Here is an 18,922-nt window from a genome sequence, read left to right as displayed (position 1 = left end):
GTCGGCCTCGCTACTGCCCTCCTGACGCCAGGCGTTTGGCCTGGCGAACTCGCAGGAGGAGACCTCCTCGAAAAACGGCTTCGTGTCCGTGTAGTTAACCACCTCATCGGGCGGCTGGGTGGTCTCCACGTACTGAGTGGCCTCCACGTACTGCGTGGCCTCCACGTGGTAGGAGGTGGAGGAGAAGGTCTCGTACTCCTGCGGTGGGTACTCCTGGCCGGAGTAATCCTGAGGATACATGGCCTCTTCCGTGCCGTTCACCGAGGAGGAGACGAGGGGCTCACACACTGCTTTGTCGCTCATTCTTCTCATTGTGGCCGGGCTCACTGGACATCAACACCTGGGCCTCAGCACCACAACACTGGTCCAGTCTCACCTGCGTAGCTACACACTAGGGGGTAATCACTTGCTGTTGCACGACCTTTCCTCTTTGGTAAAACAGACGGTGCGTGCACAGGTTTATGTCTCTTCTAAAGTACATCCAAAATAGTATTCTCGTCCCTCTACAGTGCATCCACAAAACTGTTCCTTCCTCTGTCTCAAGTCACCGCACTATGAGGTAAGGGTTCACTAGGAGACCCGACACTCCAAACACATGAACGTAGGCCGTCTGTGTATGTTGTTGGTGAGGAGAGACAGCGCGTGTGAGAGGACGAAGCCGCACTTCCAGTTGCTCATCAAAAGCGCAACCTTCGCTCCAAACAAGGTCAGGTTCCTTGGACAGGTCCGGCACCTACGGGTCGAGTGCACGGGAGAGACGACCTTGAACCCTGACTGCTCCTCAGCAATGGCTTGGCTGCATTCACTGTCAAGTTCACGGGAGGTTGTTGTTAAACGTACGTTCGTCACACACGACACACACACGCAAACACTTTTTTTTTGGTCAATCAGAGTGGTACAAAAAAATTCTCTCTTTTTTTATGTCAACACCGTTTGTGAGCACATGTGAGGTAAACTCGCGACTCACTGAAGACACAGTACCCGACACACTTGACGCGCGAGTATGACACACACACACACACACTGGTTGTGTTGGCTGTGGTCAAGCAGGCTTCCCCCTGGGCAGGCGAGAGTGTGGCACTCCCGGCCCTGCACCTCGGCAACGACTGGTGTAGCGTCAGGCAGCGATGGCAGCTGCCCAGCAGCAGGTGACGATGCCGCGCGAGGCAGTAGGATACCCAATATACCACCAAGGTCCTGCGATCCTTCACGCCCACGGTGTTACACCCCGGAGCGGGGGGGTAAAGGGGGAGAGAGAGAGAGGGGGGGCGCGGCGGCTGGCAGGGACGTGGTCAGGACAGGACGTCGACAGTGTCCTGCGGAGGAGTCCTGCAGCGTGGCCACGGCGTCCAGGGGTGGGCGGCGAGGTGTGGCGGGCGAGGGCGGCGGGGCGGCGTAAGTGTCAGTGAGTGCCAGCGGAGGGGAGAGTGAGCAGTGTCTCGCCTCCAGTAGCGCGGGTAAGAATGCGTCCACACGTGCGTCGTGGTGGTGGTGGTGGTGGTAGCCGCGTGTGGCGCCCTGTGCATGTTATCCCTCGTGCGCCGGCGTCACCATCTGCCCCGCCACGCGTGTCAACCCTGAGTGTGTGTGTGTGTGTGTGTGTGTGTATGTATGTATGTGTGTGTGGGGGGGGTGATTGTATTCGTATATGTGTATTCATGTGTATGAGCGTGTGAATACGTGTGCATGCCTGGAGATGCGTGCGTGTGTTCGGAGCATATATTTATTTACGTGTACACTCGGGTCACCACCCCACGTGCGGCCCATGCATCCTACCCTCCCCACAAACACCTGGATTAGAGAGTTACAAAATCAAAACACAAACACACGACATAAACAAGGACTGCCCCTAGTCTCAATCGTCTGTCTCGTCCTCCCGTCAAGATCAAACCACCGCCAACAACACGTCATCCCACCATCCCACCCCCCCCGCTTTAACCCCCCCTCCCCCATATACACTGAAGTTACATAAATATAAACTGCAGACATTCGACAACCACGCGCGAATTCTAATCTGCTCCGTGATTGGCCAGTGTCATTCCCCTACGGAGACTGAATCCGCCAATCACAGAAAGCGCTTGGATCAATATACAGACCCACGAAGGCAGAGGCAAAATTCGAGTTGCACTCGCCTCCCATGCCTTCGTTTACACACAAACCATGTAAAGTGGTAAATGAGACACACACACACACACACACACACACACACACACAGCGTGCAGGGGGCGCTGTCACTGGGAATGCTCGCCAAGGGTTTGTATCTCATGACGAACCGACGATAAGATAAGAGATACGGTTCAAGGGCGCCTGTTTGATGCGCTCTGTCCTGACCATGACAACAAGGTTTTTGATACACACAGGAAGATACTCCTTACGTAAAACTCAACACCTCTGGCGAGGCGAGGAGAGGAAAGGAGAGAGGGAGAGAGCAGGGGGAGGTCTGATTCACTTCGGCTTCGGGAAGCGGTTCGAGTCCGACTTCGAACACCGGAAGTCGAGTAACAAGTTAACCTTCAACAGTGCACGGCGAGACTTGAGCCAGCATATCACCCGCATTTGTTTGTTGATACTAATGCGCGCGCACGGTGTTTACAGCGCCACCATACTACCCCCCTCCCTCCCCACCCCCTACTCCTCCCCGCCCCAAGTTAATCATGCCGTACATATGCTCTCTCTCTCTCTCTCTCTCTCTCTCTCTCTCTCTCTCTCTCTCTCTCTCTCTCTCTCTCTCCTTTAAACTGTTACCTCGCTGTATATGCAAGACACGTACCCATTGCATCACAGCTATTTAATCTAACCATATACCTTTGCCTGCTCCCAGCGCCCAACCCCTGCCTGCTCCCAAACTTGCTTCGATCAGAAATTTGCTTACCAGTAACTGGCGACACCCACTCAAGAGCCACACATTAAACCAGTCATTCATAAGAAAAAATATAAAGTCTCAGTTTTGCTTTTCGCAGGTCACTAACCTTGAACTACATTAGAGAAAACCAACCACGTCTCTGAATCATCTGCATGCCTACCACCAACTTTTACCCTACTAGTTTGCGAGTGTTCTGATAGCTCCCCCGCCATCTCGAAATAGTCTCGACGATAAGGGACCCCCACCGTTCTGTTGCTGTTTGAATTCCTTTGTATTCTGACGAGCGAGACCACGACGTGTACAGCCTCCCCCACATCCCTCCCTCCCTCCCTCGGGCTGTAAACACTCCGCGTGACGTGTGACTGATAACACGCCCTTCGACTCGTTGACCATTTCCATTTATCATTGACATAATCGTGTCAGGTGCAAAACCTTGTCACAAGTGTCTTTTTCTTTTTTCTCTTATTTTTCCCCCCTGACCATGTTCGTCAGGGGCCTTGTCACTTGTCTTATCCCATCCGTCACTGACCCGATATTCGACCTGCCTCCGTTCTAATTACGTCTGCCAGTGACGGGTTCGTGGCTGTTTAACCAACACCCTGGTAACGACACTGGTAAGGTAATGTTGGATACTCTGTTCCTCACACCCGACATGTAACAGGGAAGGAAAAGGGCATAGGAGCTTCGTCTAGTATGTCTGGCAATACATTATTCACATGTCAGGATCTGTTAGGCCTAGTAGTGACCTTAGCATAGATTAACTTTCTTTGCCTGGCACCAACATGGTGTTTGGGGACCACCCTGGTCATCTCTGGCACTGGCCTAGTCTAGCAGTGAATAGGTATTGCCCAAAGAGGCATGAATCAGTCTTTTCCCTGGCACCCTAGGCCAGTGCCCCCGTAAAATGACCCCAAGTCATGTGTCACGCACTGACCTAGCCTCGTATGCCAGTGACATGCCCATGTCTGGCACTGACTATTCACTTCTGGTGCCCACTGATCCAGTCATGTTTCGAACGCTGAGGTGATCACGACCCCCATGGCATTGAGCCGGTCACATCTGACAATAAGCTAGTCCCAGACGACACCTAGCATTACCCTTCCGATCCGCTGCGAAAACCAGAAGATGAAACTTGGAGTAACTAAGTCAGGGATTAGTTTACGGCTTCAGAGCCAGTGGCTCCTGGCCGAGAAGCGACAGGCGACGACGACCAAAGATGCGGGCCGCAGCCACCTCATCATATACATGCTCCTGCAATACGTAACTAGCGTGTCCAGGCTCAGGCCACCACTCGCGTCATACAGCTCACCCTCTCACCGTTCTAGAAATCAACGTAGACATATTCCCATCTCTTGATGTTCCACAGACGTTCCCCCATAGCTTATAGGTGTGTGTAAGTATATATATATATATATATATATATATATATATATATATATATATATATATATATATATATATATAAAGGAAATACGTCCATGATGGTGCGTGGCTGAAACTTGGAAGGGGAAGCAGTTTGAGGGTCGACTTCTTGAAAGAGCGCCGAGGCTCGACAGCGTCATGGCTTTTAAAACGAAACCACTACATTAGTCAGCCGAGGGGGGAGGGGACTTGCTTCCTTAACCTTCGCTGTGCGGGGAGACGTAACTCCCCCAAACCGGGATAGAACGAATTAATCCCTTGACTACGTCGAGTTAGCATCTTCAGTAAGACGACTTATCCAGAGTACGAGACTTTTGGAGTACAAGACGACCTCCTGAGTACATCAAAGGCATAACCCCTAGTGCTATAACCGTACTAAGTCGTCGAACGAACTCTTTTTAAGACATCGTACTGAGAAGAGGAAGTTGTTGTACTGAAGACATGAAATCGTCGAACGGACTCAAGGTTGTTTGGGAGTCGTACTCAAGGTATCTCCAACCTTAAATGGTACGACCATGATGGGTTTACCCCATTACAAACTACCTTCCGTGATGTGTATCTGAGGTCATCCAAATTTCTGTTCCTCTGAAGCCCATCCTAAGCTGCTATTGTTAGTTTCCACAGATGATTCATACATATTTAGACACACTGTTCTAACAAGCCATCCTTGACTACACTCCCACGCTCTCTCTCTCTCTCTCTCTCTCTCTCTCTCTCTCTCTCTCTCTCTCTCTCTCTCTCTCTCGTACATAAAGATCAAGCAAGCCCCGTTACTCTTGCGACAGTAGGCTAAGCTTCGTCATTGTAACACGACTCGGTCCATCACTTCGTCTTTCATATCTCAGGGCCTCTTTTACACGTAGTGCCCTCACTCCTAACATGCCCCCTTGCTACGTCAGGAGGCACTCCTGCTACATAATCCTAACAAGTGGCCTTGCTATGACCCCTTACTATACCCCGCTACCACTCAGTGTGTCACCACACTACGTCAGTCCACCTGCTAGTATTTCTAAACAGTGTCCCCGTCGCCTAAAACCTCTCTGCGAGCACCTGTTTATTTCTCTGGGGTGCCTCACCGCCGGTACATCCCCCCCTCTTCCACCATGCTTGGTACCTATCGTGGACTCGGCCGCCTTCCCCCCCCCCCCCCTCTCTCTCTCTCTCTCTCTCTCTCTCTCTCTCTCTCTCTCTCTCCCTCTCTCCCAGAACCTCTTATGAAAATGTGGCTCTGTAATTTTCGTCCATGGCTCTCGCTCTGACTTGTGGCTCTATCTACGAGGCTTCCACGGCTTCCTCCCCCCCCCGAGCAGTAAGCACTATTGTCTCTCACAAGGCTCTCTCTCTCTCTCTCTCTCTCTCTCTCTCTCTCTCTCTCTCTCTCTCATTCATGTGGCTCTCACTTCATACGCATCACCCTAACCTGTGAATCTCTTCGCTCTTCCATGGCTCCCTCCGGCGTGAATATCCCCCCACCCCCACTCCACCCCTCTCCTCTTCCGGGACTCTCACTCCCCTTCCACGGCTCTCTCCTACTATGACTCTCACTTTACTCTTCCGTAGCTCTCGCTCCGTGTGGTCTGTTCTTTACAGAACTCCGTGGTACTATCCCAGTTCCGAGGAAACCACTCATCTTCGTGCTGAACCCGCGTGCAAAAAAAAAAAAAAAATATGAAAAGAACACCAGACGCCAAAACTCCATTCACGTCTCAAATGAAATTCTTACGTGAACATCGGGTCGGAATCTGTGATATGAACATCGGCAAACGACATCCGCCGGTGTCAACAGGAAACGAAATAAACACCAGAAAATATATAGTCATATTCAATGAGGCGGGCCCGGCGCCCCCAGCCTCAGTGAGGCAACGTGTCATGAAAACACGAACGACTGCCTCATTCGTACGCATCTGCTCTCTTTCAGTCTACAGTCACGCACCCATACATGACCCTACCAGAAACACGAAAAAAAATATTGGTATGTGATCATTCTAAGGACACTTTTCACCAACTTCACAAAAGCAGGTTGCGGGCAGGATGTAACCAAGCTGTCTACAGACCAGGGATGTTTACATGCTACAAAAAAGAAAACAGAAAATGGTATCGCTGATTCTGGGTCTTCGACGTAACAGAAGACGCTGTAGCGTAACAGTATGTCAAACGACTGTGTGTGTGTGTGTGTGTGTGTGTGTGTGTGTAATCGCTACTACAGCGTAGCGGATGTTCTACAAGCGCACAAACCACTTAATCTCAGTTCGACATAGCACTCTTGACGAACTGCTGTACCAAATACGCTACACGGTTTCGCACGACGGTACGACCCATTTCAGCGCGACGGTACGACCCATTTTCGAAAAGCACAACTGGACCACCACCCTCGGGCATGACCTAGCCTTTGAAAGACCCCGACCCTTCAAGGGATGCCGGTCAAAACCCCTCCAAGCTTGCCATCGTACTCAACCCCCTCCCTCCCTTCCCTTCAAGCCATCGTACTCAGCAGGTACCATCGTCAATCAGTGAAAATCTTCGAGTTACAAACTCAAAAGAGGCGCGCATCGTATCGCAGGCGTCAAGCAACGAACACAAAACGTCAGTGTCATATATGTATACTTTTTTTTTCTTTTCTTTTCACTCGTTTTATTGAAGGAAACTCCGGACTCTGTATCGTACTACAACTTTCTGTTTAGGTCAGAGGTCGTTTATTTAAAGTCGATGTTCCTTTAGCAGTCACTGCCACAGTTTTTGGAGCGTAATACACAAGATTGTAAAGGGATGATGCAAGATCTTGCATATTTGCTGGATCAGTGCTCAAGAACACATCACAAGACCTGTACTTAAGAAGAAAAAGAAAGTGCCACGACGTGTTCCCAATTCTAAAAAGTGGGTTAAAACACATTCCCGAGTCTGCACTTAAGAGTGGTAAAGTACATCCCAAAATCTGTACACGAAAGTAATTTCCGGATCTCTTGTTCTTAAAGAAACTGTCATCATACATTCTCATGTCTGTCCTTATGAACTAAAACACATTCCCAGTCCTACACTTAAGAGAGCCATAACACTTTCCTGGATCCGCACTTAAAACTTTAAAGTGCCATCATACATTATTCCCAAGTTTGTACTTAAAATGTGCCCGAACACATTAGTGGTGGATCTTGCCTTAAAAACGCGTTATAACGCATTCTTGGGTAACCCTGGGAGTTCATTTACATCATGTTCACGTCCTGTTAATTAGCAGAGGTAGGATGGTCGCTTGGTAAGCCGTGACAGATCATCAGCGGAGGAGGCAAAAGCGAATACCAGTTCCTCTGATGTTATATGTCTAATTAGGATCCTCGTATGTGGGTCTTCAATCAAAACAGATGGCGGTGATCACCATACACTCACACAGACCCACACACACACACACACATATATATATATATATATATATATATATATATATATATATATTTTTTTTTTTTTTTTTTTATACTTTGTCGCTGTCTCCCGCGTTTGCGAGGTAGCGCAAGGAAACAGACGAAAGAAATGGCCCAACCCCCCCCATACACATGTACATACACACGTCCACACACGCAAATATACATACCTACACAGCTTTCCATGGTTTACCCCAGACGCTTCACATGCCTTGATTCAATCCACTGACAGCACGTCAACCCCTGTATACCACATCGCTCCAATTCACTCTATTCCTTGCCCTCCTTTCACCCTCCTGCATGTTCAGGCCCCGATCACACAAAATCCTTTTCACTCCATCTTTCCACCTCCAATTTGGTCTCCCTCTTCTCCTCGTTCCCTCCACCTCCGACACATATATCCTCTTGGTCAATCTTTCCTCACTCATTCTCTCCATGTGCCCAAACCACTTCAAAACACCCTCTTCTGCTCTCTCAACCACGCTCTTTTTATTTCCACACATCTCTCTTACCCTTACGTTACTTACTCGATCAAACCACCTCACACCACACATTGTCCTCAAACATCTCATTTCCAGCACATCCATCCTCCTACGCACAACTCTATCCATAGCCCACGCCTCGCAACCATACAACATTGTTGGAACTACTATTCCTTCAAACATACCCATTTTTGCTTTCCGGGATAATGTTCTCGACTTCCACACATTTTTCAAGGCTCCCAAAATTTTCGCCCCCTCCCCCACCCTATGATCCACTTCCGCTTCCATGGTTCCATCCGCTGACAGATCCACTCCCAGATATCTAAAACACTTCATATATATATATATATATATATATATATATATATATATATATATATGGCGTTAACGCACACCGCCTTCAAGCTATAATACCACAAACACGAAATCTCCTTCGATTGTCAAGGATGCATCATTGTCAGCAGACGGAAAACAGTACATGACGTAACAGTTGTACTCGTCTAACCTTAGCACTCAAGCGCAGTAACTGACCGACCCAGTAATCATAACCTCTGACCTTCTGTCCTTAAACGGCGCTTGAACTCGTCACCATTCATCCGGGGCCTTATGGACCGGCACACAAATGACGGGACAAACATACCAAAAGACCGACATTGTCACAGGGATCTCTTCCTCTAACTTAGACGATGCGTTATAATACTATGTTCAAATACTGCGAGATAAATATGGCACTATATGTATATCTTTACACTGCATTGATAGCTCTTCCTCTCCTGTATGTTAGGGTTATACAGATTCCCATTCTTTCCCGAACCTAACCTTGACCATGGGATAGCGAACGACCTAGCGAACGACCAGTTGCAGTCTTCCTTTCCGAGCCTCTTTCTATGCGCCACTACGAACACTTACGGAAAAATGGAAGCGCGTTTACAAACATTTTAAGTCGCTTGTATGGGAAGGGGGAGCACTTCGTACAACATGCCACGGGAATTCTAATGAAATTCGGTGGGGAAAAGAATGCACAGAAGGAAAGCGAAACCGTAACAACAGTAAACAATGCTTATGTAATAACCCTAAGCGACTCGTTTCGTCACGTTCGAAATCAGTTTATCATCCATGCAAATACTCGCTATTTTCCATGCTATTTACCGTGTGATACGATGCTAAAGGTTCTGTCTACCCTGTAATACCCAAAATATAATTGCTGACAATCTTTTTTTTCCCGATTGCTTCAGTTTGTGATGGTACGAGCGATAACGAATTTTAGCACTTTTTTCTTAATCTAAGCTTATCAACACACAATTAAGGATGTACCCTATACTACAGACTAATAGATATAAGAATGTGCATGTTTGAGTTGTTCTTTCGACAGCTACACCTACCACAGATCACCATTTTCCAACTTCGTCATAGAGAATAGGTTCTTTAACCACGATTGGTGAGCAACACTGCCCTATACCACCCGTGCCCTACATGCCTGAAACACAGTTACTTAAAGAAATCTCAGTTTTCAGTGAATTTTACTTAAAAGACCTTGTATACGTTAGACGATTGTATTACCCTAATATCTTAATTGGGTACTTTGCCAACTAGTTAGCACCGGTGGGTCTTTGTCGGTCTATTTCCCTTTACATCTATTTCATTACTGGACTTGCCGACTTTTTCCGGGCAAAATAACTGTTCGTACTACCGAAAACTGATTACCACTCAGAAAAAAAATTAATCAACTGCTCGACAGGGATCATATCCGTCGCCATCTCAAAACAGTCATGTACTTTGTCAGACTAATCAACTTTACCTAACCTATCCAAGGGAACTCCCCATCCTCTAGCCCTAACCTACCCTACCGTAAACCTCGCCAAACTCGACATTTTTAAAGTTGTATCAAGGAAAAAAATAAATAGTCGGAATTAAATAACGAGAAAATAATACATCTGGTATCTTAATCAATCAGATCAATCATAAACCTTAAATTTTTCACAATAGCCTTTACAAAATATAACCCAATACTTCAGAGTACGAAAAGACAAAAATAGACCGAATACTCCTGGCGTTCATATTTTGTTCAAACTGATAAAGTAAATAAAAGTACTTTTTTTGTTAATTGGTTAATTACTTTGGACTTACGACAATACAACCTAGGTAAGATTTTAGGAAATAACTTGGATAATCTGGGGGTACTCAATCATATTCCGAAGCATTATGATCCCGAACAATCATTCATTAGAAACATCACAAATCCTTACCCAACTCACAATGAGGAAAATTCCCCAATCTCAAACTAGGTACTTTTTTTTCTTTAGGAATAACAATGCTTTGAATCTATGATACGACAATAGTGATCCTGATGTTCTGTCCTAGGAATATCTTAAGGTATATCACGTCATGGTTTCGAAAATTAAATCTAGTGGGTACTTAAAATTTGCTTTTCGGAAGGATATGGGTCTACAACTACTTACATTTAATCACAATCGTTACATTAACAGATTAGTTCAGCGAAATCCCATATGAGCTGCTGCCGTCCACACTACGTAAGCGAGCAATGTGCATAATTAATTGGTCATTCTACCCAGATAAGCCAACAAAAATCAACCTTCAGTCATGCGCACGAGACTCAACATGACTGAACTCTTCTAAACATGTAAAAGTGTTATCTTCATAAAAGTTTGGAAACTGCGAAAATAAGGATCTACTCATACAACTTAAAACGATCGCATGTAACCAACGCTGTTGATGAGATTATAGCAGTTTTTTCAATACAAACGATCCTTACTTAGGTTGGGATCTAGCTTTCTAAACTAATGAAAAGTGTGAACAATTTTGTCATCGAAATGTTAACCCTAAGTTGGCGATGGGGTAACAACCAAAACCACCCTGAAGTTTCACCACCAATTACCTTGTTGAAATCTGGGATTTTCGTTTACTAGACGTAACCGGAGATCAAACATTGGTTTTTAATTTGATTATGGTCTCTCTCAACACTTGAGGGGCAAACATACATACATAAACCATCGGTAATTATGATAACGAATCACTTTAATCACTTTAAATGGATCTCATCACATTCGGTCGTCAGGAAGAAATATATCCACTTCCCGTCCAAACCACCCAGTATTACAATTACCAGCCTGTTCATCAATGAAAATACATCTGTTTACATAATACCGTGCTGTCAAAATACATCCAATTAAATACCTAAACCTACACATACATCCTCACGACAGAGGTGTACGTGCACTTGGTGTGGCAGCCAACGCTCCTCTGAGCTTCCAACACCCGAACACTCAAGTGACAAATGAGCGTTGTTACTGTACTAATCCCGGCCTTGCGAAGTTTAAAAAAAAAAAAAAAATTGTATTCAATTACATCATATTATTCCATGTGTATTTATATATAGAATAATTATAGCTCCTGGTTCCGTTATATATTTTATTCATTTTTTTTTCCCTAAGCGTGTGGGGAATTTCCCCGATCCACGGTAAACACGGTGAGTTGGAAGTGTGTGTGTCTATGCGGACTTGCATATTCTACCATCGGCTAAGGTAATTAAACTTTTTTCTCCATTTCATGCATAGATTTGTAACTCAACCGTTCATATAAAAGCATGCTGATATATACTCTTCGACGCATATATCAATTTTGTTGGGAAATTCGCTGTCATAGCAGCCTTAGAGTAAACTGGGCGACCGCCTGGGGGCTCCACATTTTATAGAGGCACATTTTCATTTTGCCATTAATTGTTTTTTTGCCGTTTATATCATCGATATCATATGATGATCCTTTCATTGCAGTTTCCTGGATAGGCTAATGTGAGACATACAAAAAATGCACGTGCTAACATATCAAAATCAAGCTTTAAGAGGGGCCTTCAGTGACTCTTGCTTTGGTTAAGGTTAATAAATTCGTTAAACGTGAGATGGTTAACTCAAGCCATTTCAGATCAGACAAAAGACGTTATAAAAGACCACGAGATAAAAGGGATCATTTATTCGTTTACGGTCGCAGGTGTTCTTGTTAAATCGATTTTGACAGAAGTGGTACCATTGTCTTCCTTACTTTCTGTAGAGTTGATACTGAATGTGAGATTTTAGATGTAGTTCCTCTTTCTCCAACAAACTAAAGTCCTTGTGAAGTGAATAGGGCGTTGTATCAAAGTATTAGGACTCCATTGGTACGACTTTCGTCAGAATCTGTCAGCTCGAAGACAAGGGCACAAGGGACTCAGGGTGGCTGTTTAAAAATGAAATCAAATAAAATGCCACTTTTTCGGATTCTGTAGAGCTTTATTTGGCTTTTTATGTCGATATACAAGCCAAATGAAGCTGTAATACAAGTAAACTTGTCTATGGGGTCTAGAAATGCAAAATTTCGTATATCATTGATCCAATCTAATAGAATACTGTCATGGCTCGTCACGTTTGAATCCATCTGAATAATTGAATTTTGAGTTTTCCACGTAGGTTTAGTTCATGTTTACGAGGAAATATAAATCGAACTACTGCTAAAGGGGACTGTTCCACTAGGGTCAGATTCTAATATCTCTATGGATTGTTTACCTCCTGGACCAAATGATCCATGGCGCTGTGGAGTGCATATTTTTCAACAATAGAATTTCACCAATAATAGAACTCACAGGAAGTTATGACTATGTTTTCATATCTATTGATATTTTACTTTAATTAATTAACCCCATAGTTTTCCTCTTTCTAATAACCCTACCACTAACGTATTATTTAGCGTCGAAAAATAGGTTCTATAAAATCCTACTCTGAAAATCACTCATGATAACGAGTCCCAAAGAGTATTACCGAGATTATGAATTTGGAAAACGTGTCCGCAATGAATAGTTAAAAAAGGAAAAAAATTCAATAAATTTTCCACAAACTTTCCACCGTTCTATGGCTGTTATAATTTTTGGGCAGAATATTTATCCAATCAATCAGGCGAAGCCTACAATCTTTTCACATTTACGGTTTTGGCTGTACATATTCTATATTCCACAATAATCATCTTTTCTTTAACGAAATTCAGTAGATATGTTCCGGATCTGTTGCGTATATTTACTGTATTTTCTCGAGCTTGAGATTTTGTACCATACCTATCATAAACGGTGAATTACCTCTTGTTCCTTGATTATTTTGCAGCCTTTCTTTCCTAACAGTTAAGAGATGGAAAACCTTCCATTGCACACTGTTAGGAAACGAAGCTTTCTTCTTTCATACTTAATTTTGGCCTAGAGATAGCAAGGTACTGGTTGCAATGGCTTCCTTCCTTGCTGGCCCTTTGTGCGCTGCATGCGCGAGATTTTTGGCAAACGGAAAGATCATATACGTATACAAGTGTCAAGGGCGCGTGTTAGGAAGAGAAACACTTTACAATTTTCCTTTGTCCAGGATGTTCCCATTCATCTGTATATTTCATATATATCTCCTCCCATTTTTTCTCAAGCATAAAGCTCGTATTGCTAATGATACTGCTAGGCTGTCTGTATACACAGTTTCTCTGGCTATGTATCTACTGCATCTCTCAAAGTTGTAATGTACGTCAAAAGTTCAAAAACAGTTTCATTAAGGAAGTTTGATGCATTATTAATATCTAATATATGCATGACATTTAATGGCGACTTTGGAATGAAAAATGAGAATAACAGCCTGTGCATGTATATCTTTAATGATATTCCTTATTTGATGTAAATCTGGGCTGGTGCTAAAGCGATATTAAAGATTGGTGTTACGAAGTGATTTTGATAGAAACTGTAGGAGTGACTTTTATTTATGTGGTTAAGTGGTAAAAATGAGGTCACGGTGTTTCTTAACTTCTTCCGTAAGATGTCGTCAGGAAAATTAATATCGATTCTAGTGTCAACTCCTACAAAAAATTACCCGATTAGTATTTTCAGACTCCAAGCAACTATGAAATATGTAATATGTAAAAACTTTCTGACTAAGTAGCAAAGTGTTGACGAAATATCCCTTAATCTAACTGCAAAATTTCACTTGTTTCTATGAATATTCTTGCAACTTGGCCTAATATAAAAAATTTTTTTTTTTCTTTTGTTATACTTCATACTTAATCGGTCTCCTGTAAAGGTTACCTGGACAGTATATGATGATAATGTAAACTGCATTCATTCACTGACCATATTTGGCTGTTAAGCTGAGAGCGAGTCTGACTATGTCATCATCCTCTAGACCCTTTTGGAGTTTCCAGGTAAACTGGGATATATTCATGCGAAAATTGCTAGAATCCATCAGCCAGCTTTGAATCAGGTACTACAGTAATTGCCCGTCTGCACAGTATCGGTAAGATTTACACATGGGGACCTACATCTTTCAAGTTTCTCTGCGATCATTTAACTTTATAAGGTTTACACTGTAACTAGTGTGTTTGTGTTCTCCATAAGCAAGCTGGAAAGATAAACAATTCGCAAATATCAACATTAGTGGGTTGGGGGAAGTAGACTAGTTACGTTTTACTGGGTAAGTTTGGTCAGCAACAACTGCATTTCATATATCGTTTTTATTCATAAGTTGTAGGCAATATGTTTTACTTTTTCTTTGGTTTTGATGAAGTTTTGATAGAACAAAAATTTATTTCAGCCACCGTTCATGAGCACAGCAATGTTTTGTCATTATGTGTATAATAATGTTCAAACGTTGCAGGTGGCAAAGATGAATTCAGACGAGACCCGCAAGAACGACCGAACAGAAGGCATACAGCAGGATTACGAGATGGAGGCTGATACCGTAGCGAACACGATCCATATCCTTGATAACATCAACAGGCAAATCAAAGCTGCAGAACGCAGACTCAACAACCAGAGAGGTGGGTGGGAAACAATATTTAAACATTTGAGCAGAATGACTGTTGAGGAAGGGCACAAGAGCATTTGATGTGGAGGGGAAGACTGCGTTGAAAACAGATGCGAAGGGTAAAAGGTCTAGGTAGAGAATCCCTAAGGATGGATTAGGAAGAGAAATGAAACAGCACACGAACTGTTTGGAAGTGGAAGTTTATGAACGCAGTCCTTGAAATAACATAATCCATTTATTCACGTTTAATATTCTCGTCTTACTCTTCCATAAACCTTTGCTAATGTTTGTACTGCTAATTCCAGCTATTGCTTTCTTCCATAATTCACCACGAGATTAAAATCTTTACAGCCAGGTGGACTAGGTATGTCACCATTGCATCGTAACAAAGTCGCACAAGAGACAAGGAAAAAATGTCATTTGCTTACGTATAATAAAAATGCACCTTAAAAGCACCCCTCCAGTTAAACCTCAAAAACAAAAAAAGCTCCCACTCGCTGTAATCCCGTGCTCGCCTCACACCCTCCTGTATGTTTGGTAAACTACTTAAGTGATATAATCCTAGTGGTCAGGTACTGCATGATTTATTAATGTTATGGTTAGATTATGATCTTAACAGCAATTTCTTTGTTTTAATCTAAATACTAATTATAGTATAATTTCATTTGAGCATTACTATTTTGCAATATTGTCTTTCAAACTCATGGTTGAAGTCCAGAAACATACCAACAAGATAAAAACAATGTCTTAATTTTGCAGTTAACACCGCTATCCTTACCGTGGAGCTAGCAACATTGCACGACCCACTTATGAGAGAAACTTTGGCATTGTGCACACAAGCAAGTGAAGATGTTGTGCAAAAAATTGCCGAATGTAGGGAGTTCCAAGAACAAATGTCCCAGGCTGTCCAGTCAGGAACTCAACAAATAATCCATGGCAAACCTCAAAAAATAAAGGGACTTAAAACAAAGGAGCCACAATCACCTATGCCCGATAGCCCTCAAGTCTTTACGCATCAGGAACCGAACCTCATTCATACTCGGGTCCATCAGCCTCCACGCTCACAGACAGTTCAAGTAGACAGTGTCAACAGATACGACAGTGACTTACAGGATGAAGGTCAACCATCAAAACGTTCCAGATTAACAGATGGTCCGACAGAGGATACCACTGAAGCTGCTAGCCAAAGAAGGGCTGGCTTCTTCAACAAAGAGGAAGCCAAGTCTTTGATAAATGATGTGACAGAATCTTCAAGCATGCCTTCAGTAAGCTGTAATACTTTAGCAATAGATTCCTCTGATCATCATCAGGGTTCCAGTGCAATGAGTGATGGTACCCAATCTATTCAACATGAATATACTTCAGGAAACGGGCCATGTACTGAAACAAACTTACGCTGTGATGAACTCCTCAAAGCATCTAACAAAGCACATTCAGATTTTACAAATGGGACAGAAGTAACCCCTAGCGATTCTGTGCCCGTACATGAAGTGAATGCAAATGAATCTCTAACATGCTAACCCAGCCCCAGCTCTAACATGAGTACTTATGATTACATCCCAGAGCAATGACCTATGAATTTCAAATTAAAAAGTAATTTCCCTCCTGTCCAACATTATAAGTGGGAGAGAAGGAATTTAGTTGAGTGTCCCAAGAATACTTGTTTACTTAATGGTGCATTTTTCTTATTTTTATCTAAATGATCCATCTCACAGTCATTTAAGTTGAGCGAGAGGGAAGTTTCTTTGATTCAAGGATAGAATGATCAGAAAATCAAACTATGTTCAGGGGTATCATGTCATGATGATTTCAACATATTCACTACTATTTGGAGTCATTCTGTTGGCTTTGTATTTTGTGGGAGATAGTCTTTTTTCTAGCCAATACAAGCTTGGGTTAGATAAAAATCATTCCCAATACAAACACTTCCTCGGGGCTCATTTCTCTAACTGACTGCTTAAACAGCTATTTTGAAATCAATGAACTACTTTGAAAACAATTTCCTGTTGGACTGATGTGAAGCTTAAGTAGCTTTGCTGATGACAATATTCAAATACACATACAACCAGAAGAAAACAGTCCCATTGGAACAAATATATGCAATAAGGAAAAACAATACCCTTTTCTAAACTGAGTTGCTTACATTGATTGTTTTTTTGACCCAAGATTGTTACTTCCATATCTTTTTAAGGGAATATATGTATTTGTAGCCAAATTGGATTTATGAAGAATTTTTTTAGGAAAGGGGTTCTCTATTTTGATTTGTAGTTTTCAAGTCACTTTGAACTCTTTTGCAGTGCCCCATCTGTTCAATGCTTAAAATGAAAAAAATTCCACTGATCCCACCAATGAATTGTCATTATTTTCAATAAAGCTGCAGAAGTAGACCTGAAGATTCTCTTAAAGCCTACTAATGCAAGTCACAGACCAAAGTCTTTGGACAAGCCTGATTGAAACTGCTGAGACATCTGTCTCCACAAGAGGAGGCTGTGTACCATCAACCCAGGTGCATACCTGGACTTGTGTGTCAGCTGTGTTCCAGAACTTTGGTGTGAATGACTTTACATAAGTAAAGTTGCACTAAATTATATATAACAATTGGAACAAATTATTGCATGAAAGTAAGTGGCATCTTGCACAATCCCTTCCTCCTTCATCACATATACCAAGAGCCTCGTTAACAATAATGGAAAAATGTAGGGCTAGTATTCCTGAGCTGCATAATATTATATTACATCGTAACAAAGACCACCATTATTTTACTGAATATTAATTTTATATTATTTTAAAACTTTAATACCAATTGCCCTTACTTCTTCGGCTGGTTAGCATTAGGAACAAACAAATAGTGTGATCATATGCAAAGCTATTCTTGTTTTAATTCAAATGCACATCCTACTTATGGATGCACTTGGCATTATGGTTTACTGTTCTGGTTCATCATATTAACAACAAAATGCTCCCTATGTAAATCAGTCGTTTTTCTATTCAACACATGCCCCCAAAGCTTCCATTGTTCCATCTCCATACCCCTAAGGTTTCAGCCTTCACCTTACTCCCTTAACCTCTGACACAAATCATATTTGTCAGTCACAATTCATCGTCCTCCCTGTGAGCCCTAACAATAGTAAATCCACAAGGATCATAATCAATATACAGAGCATCACAATTTGGCACCACTAGTAATCAAAGATGAACCTACATTTTGTTACAATAAAAATTCCAGTGAACCTAGGTTTTGTTACTATAAAAACTCCATATCCATCTACCAAAGTTAAAGCCTCAGCACTAAAGGTCCTTGGTATAAAGAGATGTAGTTAAGAATATAAATTTCACCTTCATCTCTGGATGAAGTACAGCTTGATAAAAGTTACTTTACACTGATGAAACTAACAGATAAAAGCCTGAGATCAGACACAAAGTTCAAAATGTGTGTAAAAACTTGTGCATGGGGTACTGCACTACACATACCCATAAAATGTGGGGAGGCAAAGAAAATTTTGGTTTGATGTTTTAGACAATCAAACAAAATGCTTACAAGAGACACTTAGCTGAGTTAGAGGGGGAAAAAAGCAATCCAGTAAGCGGTGAATACTTATTTGCCAAGGTATGACTTTATCTCATAAATACATAATTATTCTTTTTTTATCATACTTTGTTGCTGTCTCCTGAATTAGCGAGGTAGCGCAAGGAAACAAGAGGAAAGAATGGCCCAACCCACCCACATACACATACCTATACATTTAAAAGTATACATACATATACATACACAGACATACACATATATACACATGTACATATTCGTACTTGCTGCCCTCATCCATTCCTGTTGCCACCCCGCCACACATGAAATGGGACCTACCTCCCCCCACGAGGTGGCACTAGGAAAAGACAACAAAGGCCACATTGATTCACACTAAGTCTTTAGCTGTC

General features: G+C 42.9%; 2 protein-coding genes across 2 annotated transcripts in view; one reads left to right on the top strand and one right to left on the bottom strand.

Annotated features, from left to right (window-relative positions):
- Eip75B (Ecdysone-induced protein 75B) overlaps positions 1 to 1,735 on the bottom strand; it is a 372,222-nt gene extending 370,487 nt beyond the window's left edge. Inside the window, exon 1 of the mRNA XM_071683234.1 lies at positions 1 to 1,735. This exon is cut by the window's left edge and continues 511 nt beyond it. Coding sequence (XP_071539335.1) covers positions 1 to 312 — 312 coding nt within the window. The 5' untranslated portion in view covers positions 313 to 1,735.
- A 9,908-nt stretch (positions 1,736 to 11,643) lies between these two features.
- Positions 11,644 to 18,721, top strand: LOC139760278 (uncharacterized). The gene is made up of 3 exons (XM_071683240.1): positions 11,644 to 11,719; positions 14,840 to 15,002; positions 15,749 to 18,721. Exons 2-3 carry the CDS (start codon positions 14,849 to 14,851, stop codon positions 16,507 to 16,509), a joined length of 915 nt encoding a protein of 304 aa, XP_071539341.1. The 5' UTR covers positions 11,644 to 11,719; positions 14,840 to 14,848; the 3' UTR covers positions 16,510 to 18,721.
- Positions 18,722 to 18,922: the final 201 nt, after the last annotated feature.

Source organism: Panulirus ornatus, chromosome 36, assembly GCF_036320965.1.
Source record: "Panulirus ornatus isolate Po-2019 chromosome 36, ASM3632096v1, whole genome shotgun sequence".
Taxonomy (NCBI): Eukaryota; Metazoa; Arthropoda; class Malacostraca; order Decapoda; family Palinuridae; genus Panulirus; species Panulirus ornatus.
The sequence above is the reverse complement of the archived record's forward strand: the minus strand, read 5'-3'. Positions and strand labels throughout refer to the sequence as shown.